Source organism: Nelumbo lutea, chromosome 4 (genome assembly GCF_056320005.1).
Source record: "Nelumbo lutea isolate HS-2025 chromosome 4, American lotus-T2T, whole genome shotgun sequence".
NCBI classification, from domain to species: domain Eukaryota; kingdom Viridiplantae; phylum Streptophyta; class Magnoliopsida; order Proteales; family Nelumbonaceae; genus Nelumbo; species Nelumbo lutea.
This window is the reverse complement of record NC_142687.1, coordinates 5,233,285-5,257,315: the sequence shown is the minus strand read 5'-3', so window position 1 is coordinate 5,257,315 and position 24,031 is coordinate 5,233,285. Positions and strand designations below refer to the sequence as shown.

The following is a 24,031-nucleotide window of genomic DNA, read 5'->3' as shown; positions in this document are numbered from 1 at the left end:
ACAGACTTATGAGTCCACACACGTGCCATCGGACACGTGGAACAAGAGCTACGATGCCATGTGTGTAAAAAGGGTCCCTTTTTGATGGCCTTGTTGCAGGATTGATTGATTTTGTCCTTGTCATTTGATGGCTGTTCCTATCCCTTGCCACACGTGGCACATGGGACCCATCTCCCCTGTTTCTCGGAAAATATTTCTTGCCTACTACTGTTTGCCCACCTCAAGAATACCCAATTGTGCTCACCCCACTCCCCACTGGCCACTCTCTAATATGGCATGTTTGTATATGCCTTAAATGCCCTTGTTTTCATTGCTACGAGGGTGTTTGGCGTTTAGTATAGATTTACATTAATGCTTAATTATCAAAAAAAGTCTTACATTTATGCTTTGGACTTTTTAGTGTGAATGGATAAAAGTGTGTTTGGTTGCAAAAATGGAAACTAAAAGGAATATTTTAAAAAAAAAGTCGCTCTCTTTAATTTAGATGATGGGAAACCAATATATAGATTTTTTTTTCAAAAAATTATAGAAAATTTTGAAAAATAACATTTATTTTTTGAGCTCTTTAAATCTTTCCGCTAAATAGGTAAAGAAAAAAAAACTTGTTTTTTATAGTTTATATATACTATCTTTTATTTTATTTTATTTTTTTTCTCATATTTTATTTACACCCAAAAACGTTTATTACATTCTCTGATCTTCCTTTCTTTCTCAATCTTTTAGGAGAGTACTAGAATTAACCCATGTGATGCATGGGCTGTAAAAAGATGTCCATGTTACATTCAGTTTCTTAGTTTCTTGACTGAGTTGCTTATTGATTGTTTTGATTAACTGTAGATGAGCTTAAAGATCCCCATATTTAATTTTATTTAAAATAAAAAACACAAATTTCTAAAATGATTAAGAAGCAATATGAAAAGTTTGACATGGACAACTACGCTTTAGAATAGAGTATAGATAGGAATGAATAAGCAAGAAAATTGAACTCTGGTGCAACAGTACAGAAACGAACACATTAATAAAAAGCTTCAAAGAAATAACATAAGTTGAACTAATAGGAAGAATAATTCTTTATTGAATAATTAAGAGAAAATTCAATATCAAAAATTGTCTTAGCCTTCCCCTAGCTACTCTTTATATAGACATAGACCTTTGTGGCTCCTACAACAAAACTTCATAATTTATGAAAACACTCCATAATAAAATCACACTAGAACTATTCAAAAAGAAAGTCCCAATTGAACAAAAATTCGAAAATCATAATCTAATAATAATTTGGTAATTATGAACTAGAATAGAAGCCCCGCGCTGACACTATCTTGGTAAATTCAAACTAAGATAGAAATTCTGTGTTGGCGCTATCTTAGTAAATTCGAACCAGGATGGAAATTCCGTGCTGACGCTATCTTGGTAAGTTCAAACTAAGATGGAAATTTCGTACAGGTGGTAGCTTGGTAAATTCGAACCAAAATAGAAGTTATGCATTTGTGCTAATTTGGTAACTTCAAATTAAGATAGAAGTTTCATGTAGGTGCTAACTCGGTAATTGATATTCGATTGGATCATTAACGTCATCAAAGCTTCTTATGTGTTTTGGAGTGATCCCAATTTGCACATAACTTATTGGCCTTCTCCTACTTGTATTGCATCAAATCCAACCTCCTATTTTCTTTTAACGTTCTCTTCTCTTCTTTTTTTTTATTTTTATTTTGGTTATCAACAAAAAACACAAAGGTTAACTTCTTTCTTATTTCCTCAATTTCTATTCTTTTTCCTCGATTTCTTAGTCTCTTTTTAGTAAAAATCTATGATTCTTGAAAGACATTATATTAGAAAAGCTTTGATGAATCAAAACCCACCCCTGAATTTTGATAAATACTATGTAATTGGTTAATACATTTATGATATAATTTTTTGGCCACGAGTTTTTTAGATATGATGTCTTTCTGATTTCATAGTTCAACTCTCTTTCTAATAGTCAGTGCTAGGAATCTTACATCCACGTGGCAAGATTTAAAATTGGAGAAAATTATTTATATGTAAATTCTTACGTGTAAAATGTAAACCAACTTTTATGAATTTGATGAACGTCAAATAAATAATATAGCCAAAAAATCACATCTATGCTTCTGCTGCCACCGCCTTGAATAAGAAAAAGGGTAGTGGCGCATTTATACATTCTCAACATAGCTAATTTATCAACCATGGAAGAAACACAAACACAACCTTTGATCACACTATAATTTCACACATATTGATTTGTCTTTTCTTATTCATGATAGGGCGGTTTTTGAAAATGGCACACTACACCTTAATTCGAATGCATGTCAAATGGGAAAAGGTATATCAAAGAGCAAGTTTATAGATGAAAAAACAAAATTAATGTAGACAGCTCATATAATGGATAAGGCTTTCATGATAATGATAACGATGCAGTTTATAGATGCATGTGTATATGCATATAATATGCATATATTAACTATATACTCTGTAATAAGCTTTAAATTATTAATTATCTACTTATTGGATCCAATGGAGCATTTAACGGAGCAAGTTCAAAACAAAGGGTGATGGCGCTGGCCTTGTATGAAGGATGCAAGCACGGGTCACATACATGGAAACATAAGCACCATAGTATTTAACCCCTTTTTTTCAAGCAAATGGTTAATTTAGCGACTATTTGGCATCATTGTCGTTGCTCCAGAAAATGGTGATATATAGTGCTACAACGGAAAAAATAGTTTTCTAAGAAACACCTGTTTGTTTGGAACCGTTTTTCTATAAAAAGTGGTACTTTAAGCCATGCCTTAGAAATTGAGAATGTGTGGTTTAGAGCAACGCCGAATTTGGCATTTTCTGGAGCTGCAGCTTGTTACTGCCAACAGGGGCATAAGGTGGCAATGACAGGAAAATGACATGGCACTAGATCTACCTGACAAAAACATTTCTAAATAGGAATGGCAACGGGTAGGGTACCCGTGCAAATTGCCCTACCCATTCCCAAACCGCATATGTAGACCTGGCAAAAAGTTGACCCAACCCATGAACCCAACTCAAAAAAACAGGGTTAGGGTCTCATATTTAGCTACATAAATGGGAGAATGAACCGACTCGACCCAACCCCCCAAAAAAAGCTGGGTTGGGTTGGGTCAACCCGATGACCTGATTGCCATGTCTAATTGAGACTATTTATGCATTGTTAGAAGTTTCCACTCTTTAACTTTTTCTATTTTAGTTACTCTTTGAATTGTTAAATTTTCAAGTTTTTTATTTTGTATTTGGAATTTTAAGGTTAATTCATTTAATTTTGGCATTTTTATGTATTTTTCTTTATGTTTTTAAATTTCAGTTATTTTTGGGATGACCCCTAACCGAACATTTAGGGTTAGGGTAGTGTATTGACCCAACACAACCCAACCCGAACCCGATCCACCGAACCCAATTGCCAGGTTGGGTCGCATATGTATCCCTAATTCCAAATCCGTTTAAAATTTCCTCTCAATTTCCTAAACCCATCCCGTCCCAAACCCGTTAAATCTGTCCCGACCCGTCCCACTCGTTAAACCCCTTGACGAAACATTTTCTACTAAAAAAAGTTTCTTAATGCTTATAATGTGCCTTGAACCCAAATCAATTAGTGATAGCACCAAATCTCTTAACACTACTTTAAGCCACTAAGCCATCTCGCCTTTTGTGCTATTTAATGAAACAAAATAGATTTTATTAACTTTTGTGTTCATCAGAACAATCAATACGTGTATATGATTAACAGTTCCAACTAAAAATTAAAAGAAATAATATTTAAAATTAGCATTTTGTAACTAAATGAAATAAACAATCTATCAAATCCAAATTTACATCAAATGATGATTTTAGCCCCAATAAATTTATACAAATAAAATATTAATAATAGAATAATTATCTTAGTACTTAAAATTTATAAATTTATGCATGATATATACTATAATAGGTTCATATTTATGAATTATGGGTATCGGGTATCAGATATCCTAAAGTCAAAACCCAAACACAGGTTTTAATCTAAACTCCCAAACCTTATGGGGTTTTGATAAAGGAGTCCTATTAAGGTCAGGGCGGGTCGGATACCCAAAAATTTCCACAAAATTGCCATCCCTATTTTCAAACAAAAAAAACAGTATTTTTTTAGAAAACAGTACTTCCAACCTATACATCAGAAAACTATGTTATACCTATAGCATCCATGCCAAACATATACTTAGTTACTCATTATTCATTGCTAGAGTGTTGAATCCTTTATGAAAGGAGTGAAATTGAGATAACCCTCAGAGTTATTTTGGGTAATATGGAGTATGGGCCGGATCAGTTTGGCTGTTTTGGGAGCTTCTACGTACACATAACATTTTAGCTAATTCAACTAAAAAGGTAACACTCATTATAAGATATCATTTCAAGTTCAATAGCCTATGGCTGTCAACGGAGTTCACATTTTTAGAGGTAGCTTTTGCTTTGCGTTGAACAATCTTCAACTTCAACTTCAAGAGATAAGGGGGGGGGGGGGGGTGTACAAATAGCCAAGCCAAGGTGTCTATCACTATTCTATCTTTATGTCAGTGCTGAAAGGATAACTCGTCGACGTCAAGATCTTCTATCATGATGTTTTTGTTTGCATCTCTATTTGTCGGGCTTGGATCGTCATGTGATGGAATGGTGCCAAAATCACATTATATGTTGTGATTGTGGGTGGCTCTTCTGCAACACAACACCACCTCTAACTTGGAGGAGAACTGTTCTTTCTTCTGCTTGCCCTTTATTTGCTACAGGATTTTATTTATTTTTGGTGGAGTATCCAATGGAGGCACTTTTAGTAATGACAAATAAGTCTGTGCCACAGCAGTAGCAGTGCATCACAATATTAACGGTCTGTCCAGCCCAGTCCAGTTCAGAGCTGTCTTATCGTCAGTTATATGTAGGTGCCGTTTGTGTAGTTTTTTTAGAAAAACTCCGTTTGATAAGTGATTCGGTTTAGTGGATTTTTGAAAACGAGCTTAGAGGCTATCTTATCTATCACACAGAAAGATAAAAAAATTTTACTTGTAGCTTCCCAAAGTTTGATGTTTTTGCTCTTTCCGGATCTTAACGCACACATGTCTTCTCATCTTTGCGGTTTTTAATTATCAAAAGTACATAAAATCGCACAAAAAAACTTTTCAAACGCCACCTTAATTAAAATAAACAATCTTAAAATCTGAGAAGAGCATTTTAGTCATTAAACATCAGCAGGAGGATGTTTTTATCTAGGTGCACCATCCATCTACGCCACGCAGACGCTTATTCCATTGAACGTACTTCAACTGAAGTGAAGGAATTGAATTGCATAGAGAAATATATAGAATAATTAGTGACTGTAGCATTAACTAGGGTTAGTTGCAACTAATCCTAACCCTGGGTCATAACCGAGATCACTTTCCACGTCCTATATATACAAATCATATCACATGCAACCCCGCTATCACCGAAGCAAAGCTCCATTTCTAGACATTTAGAGAGACGACTAGAGACCCAGAAGAGCCTTTTATAATTATCGTCTCAATCTCTGCTATTCTGTTAGTTAGCTCTTTAAGAAGATGAAGATGTACTTACTCCCCAATCTGTGCCTCTTCATCTTTTGCTTTGGAGCTACTAACCAGCCTCTAACTCTATGGCCTTTATTTCTCCCTTTTGCCATCTTCTTCCTCTTTCTCTCCTTACTCAACTCGTGGCTGGTTCCTGGTGGCTTTGCATGGCGAAACCACCACCGAAATTCGCCGCAGCTCCGTGGTCCAATCGGATGGCCCTTGTTGGGAAGCATCCCGCATATGAGTCAGCTTGCTCATCGTAAGCTGGCCGAGATATCGGCCTCACTTGATGGTGATGCAAATCGTCTCATGGCTCTTAGCTTAGGAGCTACACGCGTTATCATCAGTAGCCACCCGGACACTGCTAAAGAGATCTTGTCCGGGTCTGCTTTCTCCGACCGTCCAATTAAGGAATCAGCACGACTGCTCATGTTTGAGCGTGCCATTGGATTCGCTCCCTCTGGGGACTACTGGAGACACCTGAGGAGAATTGCCGCTAATCACATGTTCTCACCTAAGAGAGTTGCAGCCCTGGAGGGGCTTCGACGACGCATCGCCGATGACATGGTGGATCAAGTATGGAAGGAGATGGAGAGTAGAGGGGAGGTGGAGCCGAGAGGGATACTGCATAAGGGTTCCTTAAGCAATGTTATAGAGAGTGTGTTTGGAAGGGGTTTGTGTTCAGATGGGGAGCAGTTGGGTTCCATGGTTAGGGAAGGGTATGACTTGATTGCACAATTTAACCTGGAGGATTATTTCCCTTTGGGTTTCTTCGACTTTTATGGAGTCAAAAGAAGGTGTCATAAGTTGGCAGCTAGGGTTAAGTGTTTCTTAGGCGAGATCATAAAAGAGAGGAGGAAAGAGGGGTGCAAAGGAAGAGACGACTTTCTCAGTGTTTTGCTTACTCTGCCCAAGGAAGACCAGTTGTATGATTCAGACATGGTGTCTGTCTTGTGGGTAACTCTCTCTCTCTCTCTCTCTCTCTCTCTCTTCTTGGCCTCTAACGTCGTCTTGAGATCAGCAGATGATGGTATTCTGACGACGCATAGCCATTGGATAATAAACTCATTGTTTGTATATAATATAGCAGATGAACATTTTATTTCACCAGAAAATAAGTCCCAACAGGAAAAAAAAAAAAGAAAAACATTTTTCTCCTGTGTTTTATGCGAGACTCTGATGGAATTAATTTTGAGTAGATTATGAAGATGGTTGATATATGGTGAGAACGCAATGTTTGTTTATCATATTTTGAAATATATATTCCCTCGTCTTTTACCTAAAAATTAAAATATATATTATCTGACTGTTTTCCCCTTTCCCATTAGCATCATGATCCTGTTTGGTAAGAGAAATCCACTGACCTTGCAGCCTTTTTTTTATCCCCTCCATAATATGACATTATCCAGATAATCTTAGCCATCCAAAAATTAATAGATGCATCTCTCTATCCATTGTTGGAATGTCTATCACTCAGAATTTTTTTTTTTTTTTTGGAATTTGAAAACAAGCCCTTAGTTAATTGTCACTTACAGTGGATGATGACTTATAGCTGGACTTCTTAGCAGAAATAATTATAAAATAGAAATGAAAAAAAAAAGAAATAATATATTATAAAAATGTAAAAATATTAAGTAATTAAACTACACTCAAAAAAAGATTTATTTATGATATATATTTTTTTTTTCTTCCCCAAATACAGGAGATGATATTTCGGGGAACAGACACGATAGCTATCCTCCTTGAATGGATCATAGCGAGAATGGTGTTGCACCCGGATGTCCAAGCCAAAGCCCAACAAGAAATTGATGAATGCATGGGCAGTCATAGAGAGGTCCAAGATTCTGACATCCCCAGCCTCCCTTACCTTCAAGCCATAGTAAAGGAAGTTCTCCGGTTACACCCACCAGGCCCACTGTTGTCATGGGCTCGCCTCGCCATTCATGATGTCCATGTTGGCAAGTTCTTTGTACCAGCTGGCACGACGGCAATGGTAAACATGTGGGCCATAACTCATGACGAGTCCATTTGGAAGGACCCATTTGCATTCAAACCAGAAAGATTCATGGAAGAGGATGTGGGTATCATGGGCTCGGACTTACGGCTCGCCCCATTTGGGTCAGGTAGACGCGTATGCCCAGGGAAGACACTGGGTTTGGCCACAGTTCATCTCTGGCTCGCACAGCTTCTCCACAGGTTCACCTGGCTTCCAGCCCAACCCATTGATCTTTCTGAATGCCTTCGCCTCTCACTGGAAAAGAAGCAGCCCTTGGCTTGCCATGTGGTTCCTCGGGAATAAGTGTAGATGTTTATTTCTTGTAATACGATGCCGCTAAGCACATAGCTACTTTAGCTCAAAAGCTTATGTAGTTAGCAAGTGTTGTAGGTTCTTTATGTTTCTGTGGCGGGGTAGAAGTTTCATGATTTCATCCCCCCTTGATTAGTGTACATTATTATGAGTGCTTAACTGCTTACTAGTATATTAACAAAATTAAGTGAAAGAGAGAGAGAACTCAAACAATATTGTGAGAGCGAGGTTCTGAAGAGCCAAAAAGTGAATAAATATCGCTACAGCATCAGTGGACCTTGATCTAATGTTTAGAATGGCCAAAAACATTTGTCTCTTCCTAACAGTGTTTTCAAATCCGGTCAGGAGGTTGAACCGCTTTTTTCCTATGTCAATGGGTCAACCTCTGATAACATCATTATAAAAATAAAAAATATATAAATTGAAAATCCATTGAACTGGTTCAACCATTTGAACTGATGGACCATTGACCAAACAGTTACTGGTTTTTGTAATATAGTGGATTAGAGGTTTATCCGAACCGGAATTATGACCAGATCACAAGTTCACTGATTTAACCGGTAAGAGGTGAATGACAGGTTAAAAACACTGTTTCTAATGTATCATTGCAATAAAGCTAATCACAATTGATAGCCATTGCTATTTTTTATTTGTCATTTTAAGAATATATGGATACAGGAATATTGCAAATGGTATGAAAAAAAAAAGGTTTCTTCCATAAAATAATCAAAACAAATTATAAGTAAGTATGAATCAGATCAAATCAGGTGCACCATCCAAAATTGTTTCATTAGTATTTGAGCTTGATCAAATTTTATTCGTTTGATTTTTATCGGATGTTAGATCATATTGACAAGTTAAATTGGAAACGATCAAAACAATGCGTAAGGAAACGGGAAACCCACGAAATAGTAACTTTTTTTTGGGTGGGGGGGGTTCTATATTCAGCTGAGCGTTTATGCAAATTGTTATGTTCTTAATTATCTGTGTTTTGCCTTTGCTTAATAAGCAATAATATCACAACATTGTATGATAATGGTGGTTGACTGAAACTCAATTTAACATCAAATATGGATCCTTTTAGTTGTTCAATTATAGAGCTGTTAATGGGTTGGTTCTACCCATATAGAACCGAACTGACAAAATCGATCATATGTAGGTTACGATTCTAAGTTTCGTTTTGTGTCCTGATTATAATTGGGTTGAGATTGTTTTTTGCTGACCAAACTGATTGGCGATTCCAGCTGAATATGTAATCAATAATGTATGGAGGTCTCCTGATTTTACTGTATTTTTTGTTATTTATTTTGTGTCTTAAAAGAATAAATTCCATCCAGTATATCAGATCAATTCCATAAAAAAGAAAAAGAAAAATTCGCTCATTATTTTTACGAACATATAAACAGTTTACCATTTACTAGTGTCACTATTTATTAAGGTTATGTTATTAAAAATAAAGTTTCACATTATTATATGATAGCAGGTAATTATGGGCGAGAGTATAATCGGGTCGGACTTTATTTGTTATGATTAATAATTGATTCAGTTTTAGATCTTTTTATAAAACCAATTAAATAATTGTTTTGATATTCTAGATGGCTATATTTAAACAATAACAACAATAATAATAATTCAGTTTAATATCCAGCGTATAATACTTTGAGCTAACAATCCATGTGTGTGTATTGGAAAATATGTGTATATTTTTTTATTTTTTTATTTTTTAAAATATGTGCATGTTTAATGTTTGTTTTGGAAGACATTTACATGGCAGATTTTTTGGCGTGTGGGGTGAAACCCTCAACCCCACTTAGACAGCCTATAAGCGATGTTTGTTGTTTGATTGAGCTTTTGTGGGCGTTTCAATAAAAGCTATTTTCCATGTCAGCAAAGAAAAAAGTTTTCCCATATTTGGTTGTTTGGAAGGGTGTTTCAACGGTTGATTTTGGGGGTCACAGAATTGATCCAATGGTCCAAACTACCCCTGCCTACATGGTTTATAATTCAACAGTTGATTTTGGTCACCAATGCATATACTAATATCAGTTCTAAAACAACAAGAACAGCTCCAATAACATTGTTTTAGCACACTCATCTCCGAAGTTGTGAACATGGTCGACAACTTCAATAACAGCTCGGACGATCTATGAACGAGGGAGATTAAGACTGTGTTTGGTTTGAATGAAAATGTAGGAAAAGGTAGAAAACCTTTAACAATTCTTGTATAAGTTTCTTTGTTTTTCCCTTCCCAAACATAGCCTAAGGAAAGATTATATCTGCAAAGAAAAAAGCAAACAAACAAACAACAAAAGGTTGATATGAAATACCTCACATGAATAAAACGGAAAGAATTGGCATCAACAAAACAGGAGAACAGGTAGGTTGACAGTGGAAAGAAAATTTTGCTGACGGTTTCAAACATGGTTTTCACAACCAGACTGGAAAAACTAGGAACCGGTCACTTGATTGGTTCCGTTTTTTCCAAAACCGTTGATTTTGGGCAGTAAATCGCTGAACCAGCCAATTAACTGTTTGAATCATTCAAACGGTTTTGACATTTTTCATTTTTTTTTATCAGAATGAACCGACCGTTTGAGTCGAATGATCGGACCGTTTTAATCAATAACCGGACCCCTGACCGGTTCGGTCATTGGTTCGATTTAAAAGAAAAAATGGTTTAGAACAAGGGGTACTTGCGGGAAGAAGGCAATGGATCTACAAAAAATTAAAATAAAATAAATGTCAACACTAGAAGAAAAAGGGAAATAGTAGAGGTTGGCTGGCCGACGATGGTCTTACTGCCATCAAAGGGTAGTTCTTTTCTGACCAGACGACACCTAGTTCCCTTCATGCGCATTAGAGTAAAAAGGCATACAATTCATTGAGGGTTTACTATTCCGTGAAGCATCGGATCAAACACCGCGGGTTGACACACCGGATCGACGTCGGTCCCACATCGGACACGCATTTCGTGAAATGCCAACACATTAGGGGAAGTGTGAATTTGTGGCTTCCCCCAACAGCTTGGGCACACAAGTCCTGACATTTATGCTTTTTTTGGCGTTTTTTCAATAAACAGGTGAACCAAACAATGGTTCCATGCTCAATGAACACACACTCAGCTGATGTAGACGTGGCAGCGTTTTTCTAATAAACACTCACACTACCAAACACAACCTTTGTCTTTTTCTATTTTTTCGTGGGCAAGACCAAAGTGAACAAAGAGTTGGCCATGTGGCAAATTGGACTGTTGTGTTTAAACCATGGTAGTGTGGCCATGTCCCTTCATGCGCATTATGGCCATCGGTTTCCGGGTCAATAGTTCGACCATCTAATTCGAGCGGACGATACATTCTAATAATAAAAATTTAAAATAATTAAAAAATAAAAAATGCCAAAACCATTGAACGGGTCGATGGGTCAATTACTCGATTTATAGGTCATTAACAAATTCAATGGTTTTTGGCTAGGGATCGAGTTTGGGGTAAAACGAAACCAGTTGCTTGGACAGTTCCCATGCCGAACGGTCCAATTATCTAAATCAACAACGGTTTGAAAACCATGGTTTAAACTTAAAAAATAAGATTCCAAATATTGTTACCGACGTTTTTTAGAAGACTGTTCTTACTTCCTAAACACGTAATCCACAACAATATTCTTTTATTTTTAATAAAGGGGAAATTTTTGGCATTGGTATAAACTTCAAATAGTATTGGTTCTACCCCTCACAGTATTACACCATCCATGAATTTGGGTTTTGTCCTTAAAAGTTTGTTCTCATACCATTCCCACACTCCCTTGGACTCTGCATGGAGAATATCTTCTTATGAATAAAAATATATAGGCTCACTTTGAAAATAACTAGTAAATTTGTACGTGACAATTTTAGATGATGAAGATAGTAATATACATTAAAATATTGTATCCCAAAGAGAGTGATATTATTTCTATAAAATAATTTAATATTAGAGATTTTCTAAATGTTTTTTACAAATGTTATGCATTTTTTTGTATATTTCACATTTTTGTCTTTCTTTAATTTTTATTATTTAATGATGACGTAATGGCTTGACTCATTTGACCCTGATTGTTGAATTTCTTACCTGCTACCTGGATAGAAAGACAATTTCAAATTTTTGGTTCAATGTTGGAAAAAAAAGAAGAGAGATTTAGGGTATGTTTGATTTACGGACATAACCAAATGTAATTTTATTAGTCTATCTATTATTTTCCTATTACTTTACTAGTATTTTATGAAATATATAATTATTGTTTTATTAGTTCATTGTTATCATTATCTTATTTGTATTTATCACTAATATAAATATTTTACAATATTTATTATTATTATTATTACTTTCATAATATTTTATTGTTTAATTATGCATTTGTTTTATGATTATTACTTTAATTATATCATATTAATATTTTATTATTAATATATTATTGCTATTTTCATTACTATTAATTTATTATTTTATTAGCATTAGGGTTTAGGGGCCTTTTGTCATGAGTTCTTTATTTATTGATAGACTCATGTATGGGAATCCCATTATTGGGGGGGTGGGGGGGAAGCCTCTAATGGCTATTCCCCCAAGAATGGGAATCAACATCTCATTTCACCACATGGGGGTTAGCGCCTTAAATATATGACTTAATGAGAGGGATTTAAATGAGGTGAAAAATAATAGTTAAAATTACATATTTTGGCCTCACAATTAAAAATGGACTAAATTCAAATTACATTTTTTATCTTTTCATGCGTATAAAAGTATTTATTATTTATGGAACTTGTTTTTATTTTATAAGATGAATATGCAACTATTAGAGATGTGCTCAATTATTTTTTTGCAAAAAGTATGTATTTTTAATTTATTATTATTTAATTGTGACTTCAAATATTGACACATTTGACACGAGAGTTTAATTGTTGACCTGGAGCAAATAGGAAATCAATTTCATTTTTTTTTGTAGGTTTTGAAATTGTATTTCATTTCTATTATTAATAAAAAACAATTATTGTTTATGGCACTTATTTTTCTTTAATATGGTTAATAAAATATTAGAGAAATGACCCATTTTTTATACATTTTTTTTTATTTTGTGAAATTGTTACTATTTTAAATATTTTATTATTAATTATGATATCGTTGATTCACCCAATTAATCGGGATGGTTGAATTGGCTTACCCACCACTTGAAACCTCCCCTATTGTTGAAATTTCCCCTTAAGTTTGGTAATTGCAATCGCCTCCCTTGAACTTCATAATACAGTTGCAAGTAAACCCCCTCTCTTAAAATCATCTAATAAGAAGCACAAAAATGTCCAAAATACCCATACAGTTAGTATTGAGGCTGGTTTTGCATAACAAATAATACAAACTTTATGAACAACAATTTTTTTTTAAGAAGTTAAAATTGCAACTTTGAGGGATTCATATGAAGGGAAAATTTATAAAATAATTCAATTTCAGAAAAAAGATATTGGAAGGGTTTGGGGTAGTGATTGATATAAAGGAAAAATTTGAAAAATAAACATTTGAGTCAAATTAATTACATGGTTATTTTGGACATTTTCATGCCTTTTGTTTTAGGATTATAAGAGAATGGGTCTACTTGCAACTGTGTTACAATGTCCAGTGGTGGTGATTGCAATTACCCAACTTTATGGGATGTTTTTAGCAATTGTCAAAAATTTTAGGTGATATTTTATAATTTTACCCCTTAAAAAATATGAGTTTCATATTGTTAAAAAGTATTTGATAAACATGGGTTTCAAATTACTTCTCAAGATATTTATTTTATACTATTACAATTAATATTGTGTTTTTAATCCGCAAAATTTAATGATGAAAAAAATATATATTAAATATAGGTTTAATGAGAGAATATATCCAATTAGTTTTAAATTTTACATTCAATTTCCATCATTAATAAAAGATAATTCCTGTTTATCATACTTATTATTGTTTAATATGTCGAATATATGATGTTAAAATGTTCCCAAATATTTTTATTTTTATATTTTTTAAATTTATCTATTTTTGAATTTTATTATTTAATTGTGGCATCATGGATTAACCCATTTGACTCGAAAATGGTTTAATTTCTTACCACCACTTAGATGAAAACACTATTTTTCATATGTAGATTTTAAAAGTACAAGTTTTTATGTTATTGGAATTATCAATTTATTATGTATGGATTTGATTAATATAACTTAATGATGAGACGAAACAACAAATGTTTTAGATATGTGATTTAATGAATGTGAATGTAAGTTAATTCTTTACATGTTGGGGTTTGATGAAAGATAATTAAATGCATTGAATACCTTAAAAATACATATTTTCAACTCATTTAATATAAAAAATTGATTACCTTATTTGCCCTAATTTTTATCAATAAATTTAAATATAGAGGGGTAACTTTTGGCCTTAAAAAATTTCATAAATATTCTTGAAACTATTCATGCTTTTTTAAGTAATATAGATATAAACACAACTATGTTATATGTACAATGCAAATACATACAAAATAATACAAAAAACAAGGTTTTGCACTCTACATATTTGTATTTGTATTCTTACCAAATGGAGCCATGAACACAAATATGCTCTCAATGCACAGATGCAAAAAAGGTTGTGAATACAGTTTTGTTTGGGAGTGCACAAACATGCCCTTAAAAACAAGTGCTTATTTGAATAAACATTTATTTGCATTTGGCACCCAACCTTCTTCAAGTGCTTATTTTAAGACACGTATTTCATATTAGGTGTTTGGTAGTCTTTTTCTTCAATAAGCACTTAAGTAAACATTTGTAACTATTTTGTTATTCTTTTTCTTTCAAATTTTATGAAAGTATTTTTTTATAAAACATTTTTACTAAAGTACTTTTATAAAAGCATATTTACATAAATACTTTTATGAAAGCACTTTAATAATAACACCTTTTTGAAAGCATTTTTATAAAAATCACTCTTATACAAGTACTTTATATAAAATTCAATTAGGGATAGTTTTATAAGAGGTGCTTTAAAATTCAACTAGGGATAATTTTGGAAGAAAAAAATTGAATAGGTGCTTATTATATAATCACTTAAGAAAAAGCTGGAAATTTGGGCTTAAAAAAAAACCCTTATTTTGGCTTATTTCCCAAATACCAATAAGTGCTTAATGGTGTGGTCTCGGCCCATATAAGTGCTTAATGGCGTGGTCTCGGCCCAAATACCAATAAGTGCTTAATGCGTGGTTAGGATAATTTTAGTTTGATGTTTGGACTTTTTCTTTAGGCATGTGGAAAGAGTGCGAATACAAATTTGTAGAATGCAAAACAAAAATGTTTGGTTCATGTGAGTGCAAAGTAGTTCAAGATTTACATGCCCATTTTGCACTCAGCTCATTTATTTTGAACAATACAAATAAAAATACAATTTTTGTGAATGTTTGGCATTTTCATCAATGCAAATACATGTCTTACTAGCAAATAGTGTTTCAGCTACTCTCAATAGGGCTATCAATTGGACTGGATTTGATCCAATCTAACATTGATCCATTTATAAATGAATTGGACCAAATCCGATCCAAACCCCATGCAAACCATCCAGTCCGGTCCAATTGAAATGAAAACGGACATGATTATACTCAAACGCAGAATACATATATAGTTCAGGGAGAGTGAACTATATTATACAGTTCATACGGTGTTTGTCAAGCTGATTGATTATACGAGTTGGGTCAAGCTGTAAGTCATACGGTGTTTGTCATGTGTGCGATAGCCGATAGGGGTAATTTGGATATCCTCGCAAAAAGACACAAATCTCCAGCAAGCGACAACTGACGATTCAAATTCTATTGATGAAACATGAAACACGGTTGACGGTCCCTCGCTCGCTTTCTTTCTCCACCTTTGTTTTCAAATATTCAAATTTTCGGAAAAGATTCTTCTTACACTGTTTTTTTTATTAGCCATATAATAGGAAGTAAGCTAATTTTTAAAAACAGAAATTAACCCGAAAATTAGGGTTTCTGGGAAAGGACAACAAAAACCACTGTCGTCATATACCCAGTACTAACATAATACCATACTGCAAAAATATCAACCATTCTTTCTACACACAATGACATTATCATCTTGGATCCAAAGGCTAAGATTTGTGCTCGGGTATATACAACGACTTCCTCAGTTCTCCGTCTCCCTCCGTGCTCGTGACCTTAGCTACCCCTATATATATATATAACGAAAGAATTGGTTTTCCCTCTATTATTCTCTTTGGAGGGAAAACTTCCACCAGGCTTCTACAGTTCTACCTCCACTCTCCATCTATCCTCTAATAAAAATAAAAAACTAGGGTTTCTTCCCCACTGGTTCTAGGTCTCTTGGACTCCTGTACTTCGTCACTATTTTCTTTTCGTTGATCGAGGCAGTGATTATTGTAGATTTGCTTCTCTGTTATTCTTTCGTTAGATCGAATTTGCATTAGGTATGGATTCAAAGTTCGTTGTCTTTTTTTTAGTTAGGTTTTCATTAGTTGCAATGTTAGACTATCGTATTATCGGTAGTTACTCATTTCGTTCTGGTTGGAATGTTTGCACTGATATTGATTGGATTGCTGATTCTGTTCTCCGGACGTAAGTAGTCCCTTGAGTGACTAGGGTTCTGGGTTTTTTCGCTTTCAGTAATTATTTAGGTTCTGGACCACTAACTTCTAGTAGCTATTAATTTTTAATTTCTTAGTTCGGATTACTTGTAACAAATGTACTATTGAACGCTGTGTATGGAACCAGGAGCAATGCTTTTGCTGAATTCTTCCCCTTGGAAATGCTGAGTGGGAAACATCATAAACTTGTAAAATTGAGAAAAAAAGCACCTCCAATTTCCTTAGGTGGGTGCCGTCACCTTCTAGACTTGTGGTTTCACGTTGTTCTTGGACTAAAAATTAATGTGGTATCTGTGACGGGATCAAACTATTGACCATAAGAATAGTAAACAGTTGATAAGGTTTCTTATTTTGGTCCTTTATCTTAAAATCTCCTACTCAATTAAAGAAGTGCACTTTAATAACTCTTGCAGCTAGTGTAAATCTTTCATGTGGCTTGACGTGGTTCTTTGTCTGATTGTTTGTTACGTGCAGGGTGGCCTGCTAAACACTTTCTTAGTCTGATGGGATATGAAGCATACAAGGTAATTGGTTCAGACTCTGTTAATTTAATTTCATCGATATTCAGCTTTCCATTCTTAAAGCTCTGAAATATCACTCAATGTTTAGATTTGCCGAGATCATCAATTTGAGTCTGGAAACTATATTTCTGGTTTTCAGCATAACTTTATTGGAGAAAATTGCTCACAATAAGTTCTTTATTATTATTATTATTATTTTTTAAGTAGCTCACTATGAACTGTATTCTTGCATTCAGGATTACACTATTGGAGAAGGTAGCTCACTATAAGTTTTTCAAGATTAGCCTCTTTCCGTAAAAAAACAATGCAAACCAAGAAGAAACTTTTGACAAGGAATGCTGCACGAGAGCATGCCAATCCCAGAGTTTGTAGATCACAAAGGAAAGTATCTGAGAATGTTGAAGCTGCAGAAAAGAAAGTTACAGAGCTGATTACTTCTGCAAGAAAACAGAGATTTGGTATGCCACCAGTTTCTTATTGGTTCTACTATCATTCTGAGACAAGGTTCTTCCTAACATGATGCAAGTCAGTAACTGACAGTATGCGTTGTTTTTGCTCTTATATGTGGATGGGCTATTCATATTGCAAATTTCTTACCTTTTTTTGAGGACTATAGATAGCTGCTTATGGTTATATCTTTACATGCAGATACAATAATTCTGTGAAGTGATTGATATGATAGCCATGACACTCTTAGGAAACTTATGTAACCTACTAACCTGTATTAATGTTGTATAGATATGGTCTGCTGTGGTTAAGAAATGTAATTGCAGAATTTTTTGTGCAGCAAATAGGTGATTATAGGGAAACATAATTTCATAAAGAGAATAGGTATAACATAAATATATGTTACTGCAATAGAAAACAAAATTTTAGATGAAGAGAGAGGAGAATACCTTCAGATACGTCTCAATTTGACATCCAATGCTTATCCCAATTATATGGGGTTGGCAGCATGAATCCTGTTTCACCATTATGCTCTGTTTAATACCATATCCATTGCTAAATTATGGACACTTAAATAATTTCTAACTACTTTGATCCATGCTCTTTTTGGTCTACGGTCTACCATTACGATAGTCTATGTACTTTCATATACTGGTGGGTCAACACTTTCAACATATTTGCAAGACAAGCATGAAGATTTGACTTGTGGTAATTAATTTAAGACCATCCCATTACTCTCTATCACCCTGCCAATAAAATAGCCTTACTTTTCCCTAAGCATATTAGATTCCCAAGATCTCGGTCTCGTTGAATAGGTAACTAAAAACTTATTTATTAGCATGAAAATCCAGTCAAATTTGTATTGACTCCAAACTAAGGTTTCATAAAAATTGTCAGCCATAAAATTTTTATGACTCTTTAGGCTAACTAAGTAGGTTTTTGGTACCATTGTGTTTGAAGTCTCAATGTTTGTACCCAAATTATAGCATTGTAAATCAGGAAAGTAAGGTGCTTTGGTCCTTTTGGCACATAGGACAATGCACAATTGTTTACTGTAGTTCTAAACGCAAAAGTGCCACTAGGCGCCACATAAGATGTTTCTATCAACGCCTCCATGTACATAACTCAATGTAAAGGGTGGTACAGATGTTTGAAGTTAAATCTGACTAACCAATTGACTTTAAGTAGCAATGCAACACCACAGTTCCACCCCCCTAGGGGTGAGCATAATTCGGTTAAAACTGAATAACCGAACTGGAAATTTTGGTTTCGGTTTTTGGTTAAATCGGTTTGGTTATTTCGGTTTTGGAATTAGAATTTTGGTTAACTGAATTAACCAAACTTTTTTTTTATTATATATAATATATAATATACTGAAATTTGATTTCATAATATATATTTTATAATATATAATAAAGTACATATTATTAAAATTCGGTTGTAACCAAAAATAAAACAAAAAATTTTGGTTTCGGTTTCGGTTTTGGTTTTTATTTTTTTAGTTTAGTTTGGTTTTTAAAATTTTGGTTTATTCGGTTCAGTTTTTAGCCAAATAAACTGAACGCTCACCCCCCCTCCCCCCCCAAATCAAACATGATATGGCAATAATGGAACAAAAATAAGCTGAAAAACTCTGAATTGATCCAAACTGAGAACCTCTAAAAATTATGAAATTCTCTATGGGAGATATTGGGATAAATCTAGCTACTTTCTTACTTTCTTCATGGATTCTTTTCTTTTTTTCTTTTTTTGCATCAATTTTACTTGTATTTTGACAACAAGTATAGGAACCTCCATCATTACAGGGTCAACAAATTGTACAAATCACTAATTGTTGATGGATCTCGTATTATTCTTCTCTTTCTATTTATATCTCATTTATCTTTATGTCATTTTAAAAATTTTCCCTTTTCTGCTTTTGTCCTTGTTGCAAGTAACAATCATTGTAAGTCTATAGTTGTTCTTGATGCCTTCTGCATCCTTTATGCTGTTGTATTTGTATTGCATTTGACTGAAGGCTAGTATTTTTTCCTTCAATTTTTAAAGATGGGTTGGTTTATAAGTAGTTGATTATGTTTTATTAGATGGTAATTGCTGTTATGTTCTGTGATTACAGGTACTTCATCTTTTGGTTGCGTTTTGAATATTCTTTTCTACAATGTTAAAATACATTTCTCATATTTTTCAGTGCAACTTTCAGCTGGGATTCTGCTGAATAAAAGCAAAGAGGCAGTAACTGCAAAAACATTGAATTCTAAATATCTCCTAGAGCACAATGGGCCTCATGATATATGCTTGGGGTATGATACATTTGATGAGTCTTCCATTGATTGCAAGGTGATTTGATCCTTGGCTTTCTTGACCATTTTTTATTTTTATTCTCTTGAAATTAGCTACTTTTGCACATCAATGACACTTAACATGGTTTTCTAATTTTTGTTAAAAATATAGTGATGAAATTCAATGCCGTTATCTGATAAATAATTGTCTTTTCTTTAAAGGTGGTTTTCAGAATAAAGTGGCTGGTTTCACTATGCATTTTTCTTAATGTTTTCATCTTTGAATTCATTATGGAATTCCTCTTACTATATGGCATTTCTCTTACTATACCTTTGTTTAATTTTTTTTCCACTTGAGCGATATGCAGAATTTGAAGGATGGAACTGATTCAGGTGTATTGGAGACTATATTTTCACCAGCCTTTCACATTTCTAAAGATGTAGGAGCAGGCATTACAAATGGAGGTAGATAACTTTGTATGCAACTTAACTACATCGCCCCAAATATTTCAATTTGAACTTGAGATGTTAATTTGACATTGTAAAACAAATGCATTTACTTACTCTTGGTAGATATTCCCGTGAAGGGTGAACAGGAATATCTCTACTTTATGCCAAAGTACCTTTGCCTCTGTAGCTTCCTCTTTTAGGCTTTTCCCTCCAGGCTCTTTTTCACTGTTAGAGGGACAGGAAAAAAAATTTGAATTCATAGTATTTCAGTTATGTGTCTGGCACTTAAATGGCTAAAAGCTTTGTTTCTGCCCCAGTTACATGACTACAAATGCATCCAGAAGGACATTCCAGTTCAAATATCTTTGTAATTATTTTTAGCCTTTATTTATGTATGACTATTATTGAATATTTCAGTCTTTGTGAAGTTCTTTAGAAGAAAAGACCAAGAAATTCTCGAGAACTGTGTAACTGAGTTACAGGGAGACATATTGAAGAGTCCTGTTACTCAAGATATATGTGATTCACTTCTAGAACAGACAAACTCTCACTGGGACAATAGAATATTGCCTACGGGATGCCCTATTGAGGTAAGGATGGATTCAACATACTTCACTTTAACCATGATTTAGTTTGGGCTAACATATCTTCTGAAAATGTCCACTATATATATCTTGCCATGCAGCACTCGAAATTGGAATGTATTGATGAGCCAACTGATGATTCCATGTCAAGTGAAGTATACATGGAGGAAGAAAATATTGAGGAAATTGATGAGTTTGATCCATACTTATTCATAAAAAACTTACCAGACTTATCATCAGTAGTTCCCACCTTTCGGCCCATGCTCCTACCAAAACAGACACGGAGTTGCCCACCTACTACTCTTGTTTTGGACTTGGATGGTATGAATAAATATTTTCTTGCATAAAATTTTCATGAATATCCATTTTATCAGCAATCTTTTTTTTTTTGTTTAGTTGATGTATTTACTGTTTTTTATTATTGGGGGGGAGGGGTTGGCAGAGACTTTAGTGCATTCCACTCTAGAACACTGTGAGGATGCAGATTTTACATTTCCAGTAAATTTTAATTTCAAAGAGCATACAGTCTACGTTCGATGTCGTCCTCATCTCAACGACTTCATGGAGAGGGTTGCGAGCCTCTTTGAGATCATCATCTTCACTGCAAGCCAAAGTATCTACGCTGAGCAGCTTCTCAATATGCTGGATCCTAAAAGAAGGATATTCCGCTACCGTGTTTATCGTGAATCCTGTGTTTTTGTAGGGGGTAACTACCTCAAAGATCTGTCTGTCCTTGGCCGTGATTTGGCACAAGTTATTATAGTTGACAATTCTCCACAGGTACTATTTTGAACCATTCCCTTGCATCATATATTTGCCACTTCGGAAGATATTTAAACATTGTTAATGTAGTTGATTATAGTTTCTAATTTTAGTTTTCTCCATCAAGTTGAGAAGTGTTTAGTAATTGGATTTGGTCCTTTCTCAATTTTCCAAAGCTGTGAGAAATATAGCTTTTGGAAAAATGGAAATAAATTTATCCCACAAGCTGCTAACATGATATTGAAAATCTCAGTATGGTCAAGTTGAAACATGACCATGTTTTTACAAAAAGTGTTTTTCTAGAGGACGTCATTCTTTTGTAAAATGGTAACGAGCCTTTTCTTTTCTTTTTTGAAAATTGCAGTGCTAAAAACTGAACAAGTACCGCAATATCCCCTAAAGTGAAGGGGTGCAAGTAACATTTAGGTCCAATTGTTGCTATTGGTGGCTTGAAGCATACTGGGCTGCATCTAAAATAACTTATTGTGGCATAGTTTAGATGTGAGTTAGCACTGCTCTGGTTATTCAGCCGTGATGGGATTCAGTCACTGCATGGCCCGTTCGAATAACCATCATAGCCTTGCATTGGGAATATCTCTCCATGAAATAAAGCATAAAAGTACAGAGATGTTCCCGATGCAAGGCTGTTTGAACGGGCCTTACTGTGACTGAAGCCGATCTCTATTCAGCCACCACTGAAATGTAGAGATGGGATATATTTAATGTCTTGGAGTAATAAAAGGTCATCTCTAATAAAACTTGTAATGTTGGAAAGAACAATTTCTTGATTCCTCGAGGATGCATCGCTCACTTCTTTTTCACTGTTGTGAAGGAAAAGAACTGAGCATGGGTTTTGCTAATGGGGTTCTATCTTTTTTTCCTTTTGATTTGGTCAGGCATTTGGCTTCCAAGTGGACAATGGTATTCCTATTGAGAGCTGGTTTGATGACCGCTCAGATCAAGAATTGCTGCTATTACTACCCTTCTTGGAGAGCTTGGTTGGAGTTGAAGATGTACGGCCTTTGATAGCTAAGAAATTCAATCTTAGAGAGAAGGTAGCAGCAGCATCCCCACCTTAACCCTTGAACTCTAATAAAGGAGATCCATTTGAAAGATAGGATGGCACAAGTTGAAGGTTAGGAAACCCCACCATAATTTGTGCAACATCACTTTTAGAAGCATCTCTATCATGATTGATAAAATGGTTCTGGGAAGTGAAGACGCTGATTTCGGCCAAAGAATTACACAGGATAGGGCCTGGGTGATCAGTAGTGAACTTCCTGGAATTCTATATCCATGTGGTTAACGTCCGAAAAGCATGCAACTAATGAAAGGGTGGAGGTAATTGCTCGCGTTGTAGGTTATAAGCAAAATCTAAGCGTTTAGCTTGAGGGTTACAAAGGCTTTTAATCTGTCGAAAGGGTTGCTGATATTTGAGATGTTCAAATATTCATGTATAATGCAGTTTATCGGAAGATGAGCGATTCAAGCGTTGTAGGCAAGTATTGTGAGAATAAATATTTAACGTTGTCTAATTGATTTATATGTAAACTATTCTATCTACTGGGTGGCTTTATATTCCAACTTGGAACCCACAGAGCTACATGTAAGGTAACCGGTTACCTTTCTTTCTCATTTCTCGCACAGAAAAAAAGGCCGCTTTTTGTGCTCTATTAAGCATGTAGGGGTGTCAGTTGGACTGGATTTGGTCCAATCCGAGCCAGTCTGTTAGTCCGTTGCAAATGGACCAGGTCCAATTCAATTCTCTATTTAATGAAAATTTTAGGCCATTTTGGATCGGTCTATTTCAATGTCTGGGCTGTTCAATCTGTTCAAATTCATTTTAATTTAGATCGGTTTCATTCCAAACCCTTTTCATTTACACTAAAGTTATCTTATATGGATGGACCAGAAATTGGTTTAATCCAATCCAATCCAATATAAAATTATTACAGGTCTACTCCAATCTAATAAGTTGGTCCATGTCTGTCCAATTTGTCCAAATTGATTTTGGACTGGAATTTAAGATCATGTTTCTGAAATTGGGAATTCAAGAGTTTATTGTTTTAGCTTACGGAATACAAAAGTGTGGGACAGTGGGACCTAATTTGAATTTTGACATTGTTTTTTCCAGATGTAAAAAATATTTTCTCCAATGTCATTGTATTTAGGGTTGTCAACAGATTTGGATCTGAACCGGAATCAGCTGGAACCAGAACTGATCCAACATGAAATGTTGAGGACCCGAACCTAATAGGGTATGCAATTGTTTGGAATTGGAACTGAACTGATTGGTTCTTGAACAATTGGGTCTGAATCAATTCAGGACTAGGTGAAACTGAATCAGGACCCTATGTCGGGAACCAGAACTGATCCATCGGTTTTAGCTCACAACCAGAACCGGCCCAATTGGTTTGGGACTG

At 34.6% G+C, this 24,031-nt stretch overlaps 2 protein-coding genes across 7 annotated transcripts; both read left to right on the top strand.

Moving 5' to 3' along the window:
- The first annotated feature begins 5,487 nt into the window (after positions 1–5,487).
- LOC148853530 (cytochrome P450 78A5-like) lies at positions 5,488–8,088 on the top strand. Its single transcript, XM_088982278.1, has 2 exons — positions 5,488–6,554; positions 7,300–8,088. The coding sequence occupies exons 1-2, from the start codon at positions 5,607–5,609 to the stop codon at positions 7,894–7,896; spliced, it is 1,545 nt and encodes a 514-aa protein (XP_088838404.1). The 5' UTR covers positions 5,488–5,606; the 3' UTR covers positions 7,897–8,088.
- A 7,993-nt stretch (positions 8,089–16,081) lies between these two features.
- On the top strand, positions 16,082–23,243 carry LOC148853529 (uncharacterized). 6 transcript variants are annotated; one of them, XM_088982003.1, is made up of 10 exons: positions 16,128–16,388; positions 16,693–16,790; positions 17,040–17,089; positions 17,323–17,544; positions 19,734–19,870; positions 20,181–20,277; positions 20,680–20,852; positions 20,948–21,167; positions 21,289–21,626; positions 22,505–23,243. In XM_088982003.1, exons 4-10 carry the CDS (start codon positions 17,391–17,393, stop codon positions 22,685–22,687), a joined length of 1,302 nt encoding a protein of 433 aa, XP_088838129.1. In that variant the 5' UTR covers positions 16,128–16,388; positions 16,693–16,790; positions 17,040–17,089; positions 17,323–17,390; the 3' UTR covers positions 22,688–23,243. The 6 variants fall into 6 exon arrangements, with proteins under 6 accessions (XP_088838128.1, XP_088838129.1, XP_088838127.1 ...); XM_088982001.1 differs by having other exon boundaries at positions 19,722–19,870; XM_088981999.1 differs by having other exon boundaries at positions 19,650–19,870.
- Positions 23,244–24,031: the final 788 nt, after the last annotated feature.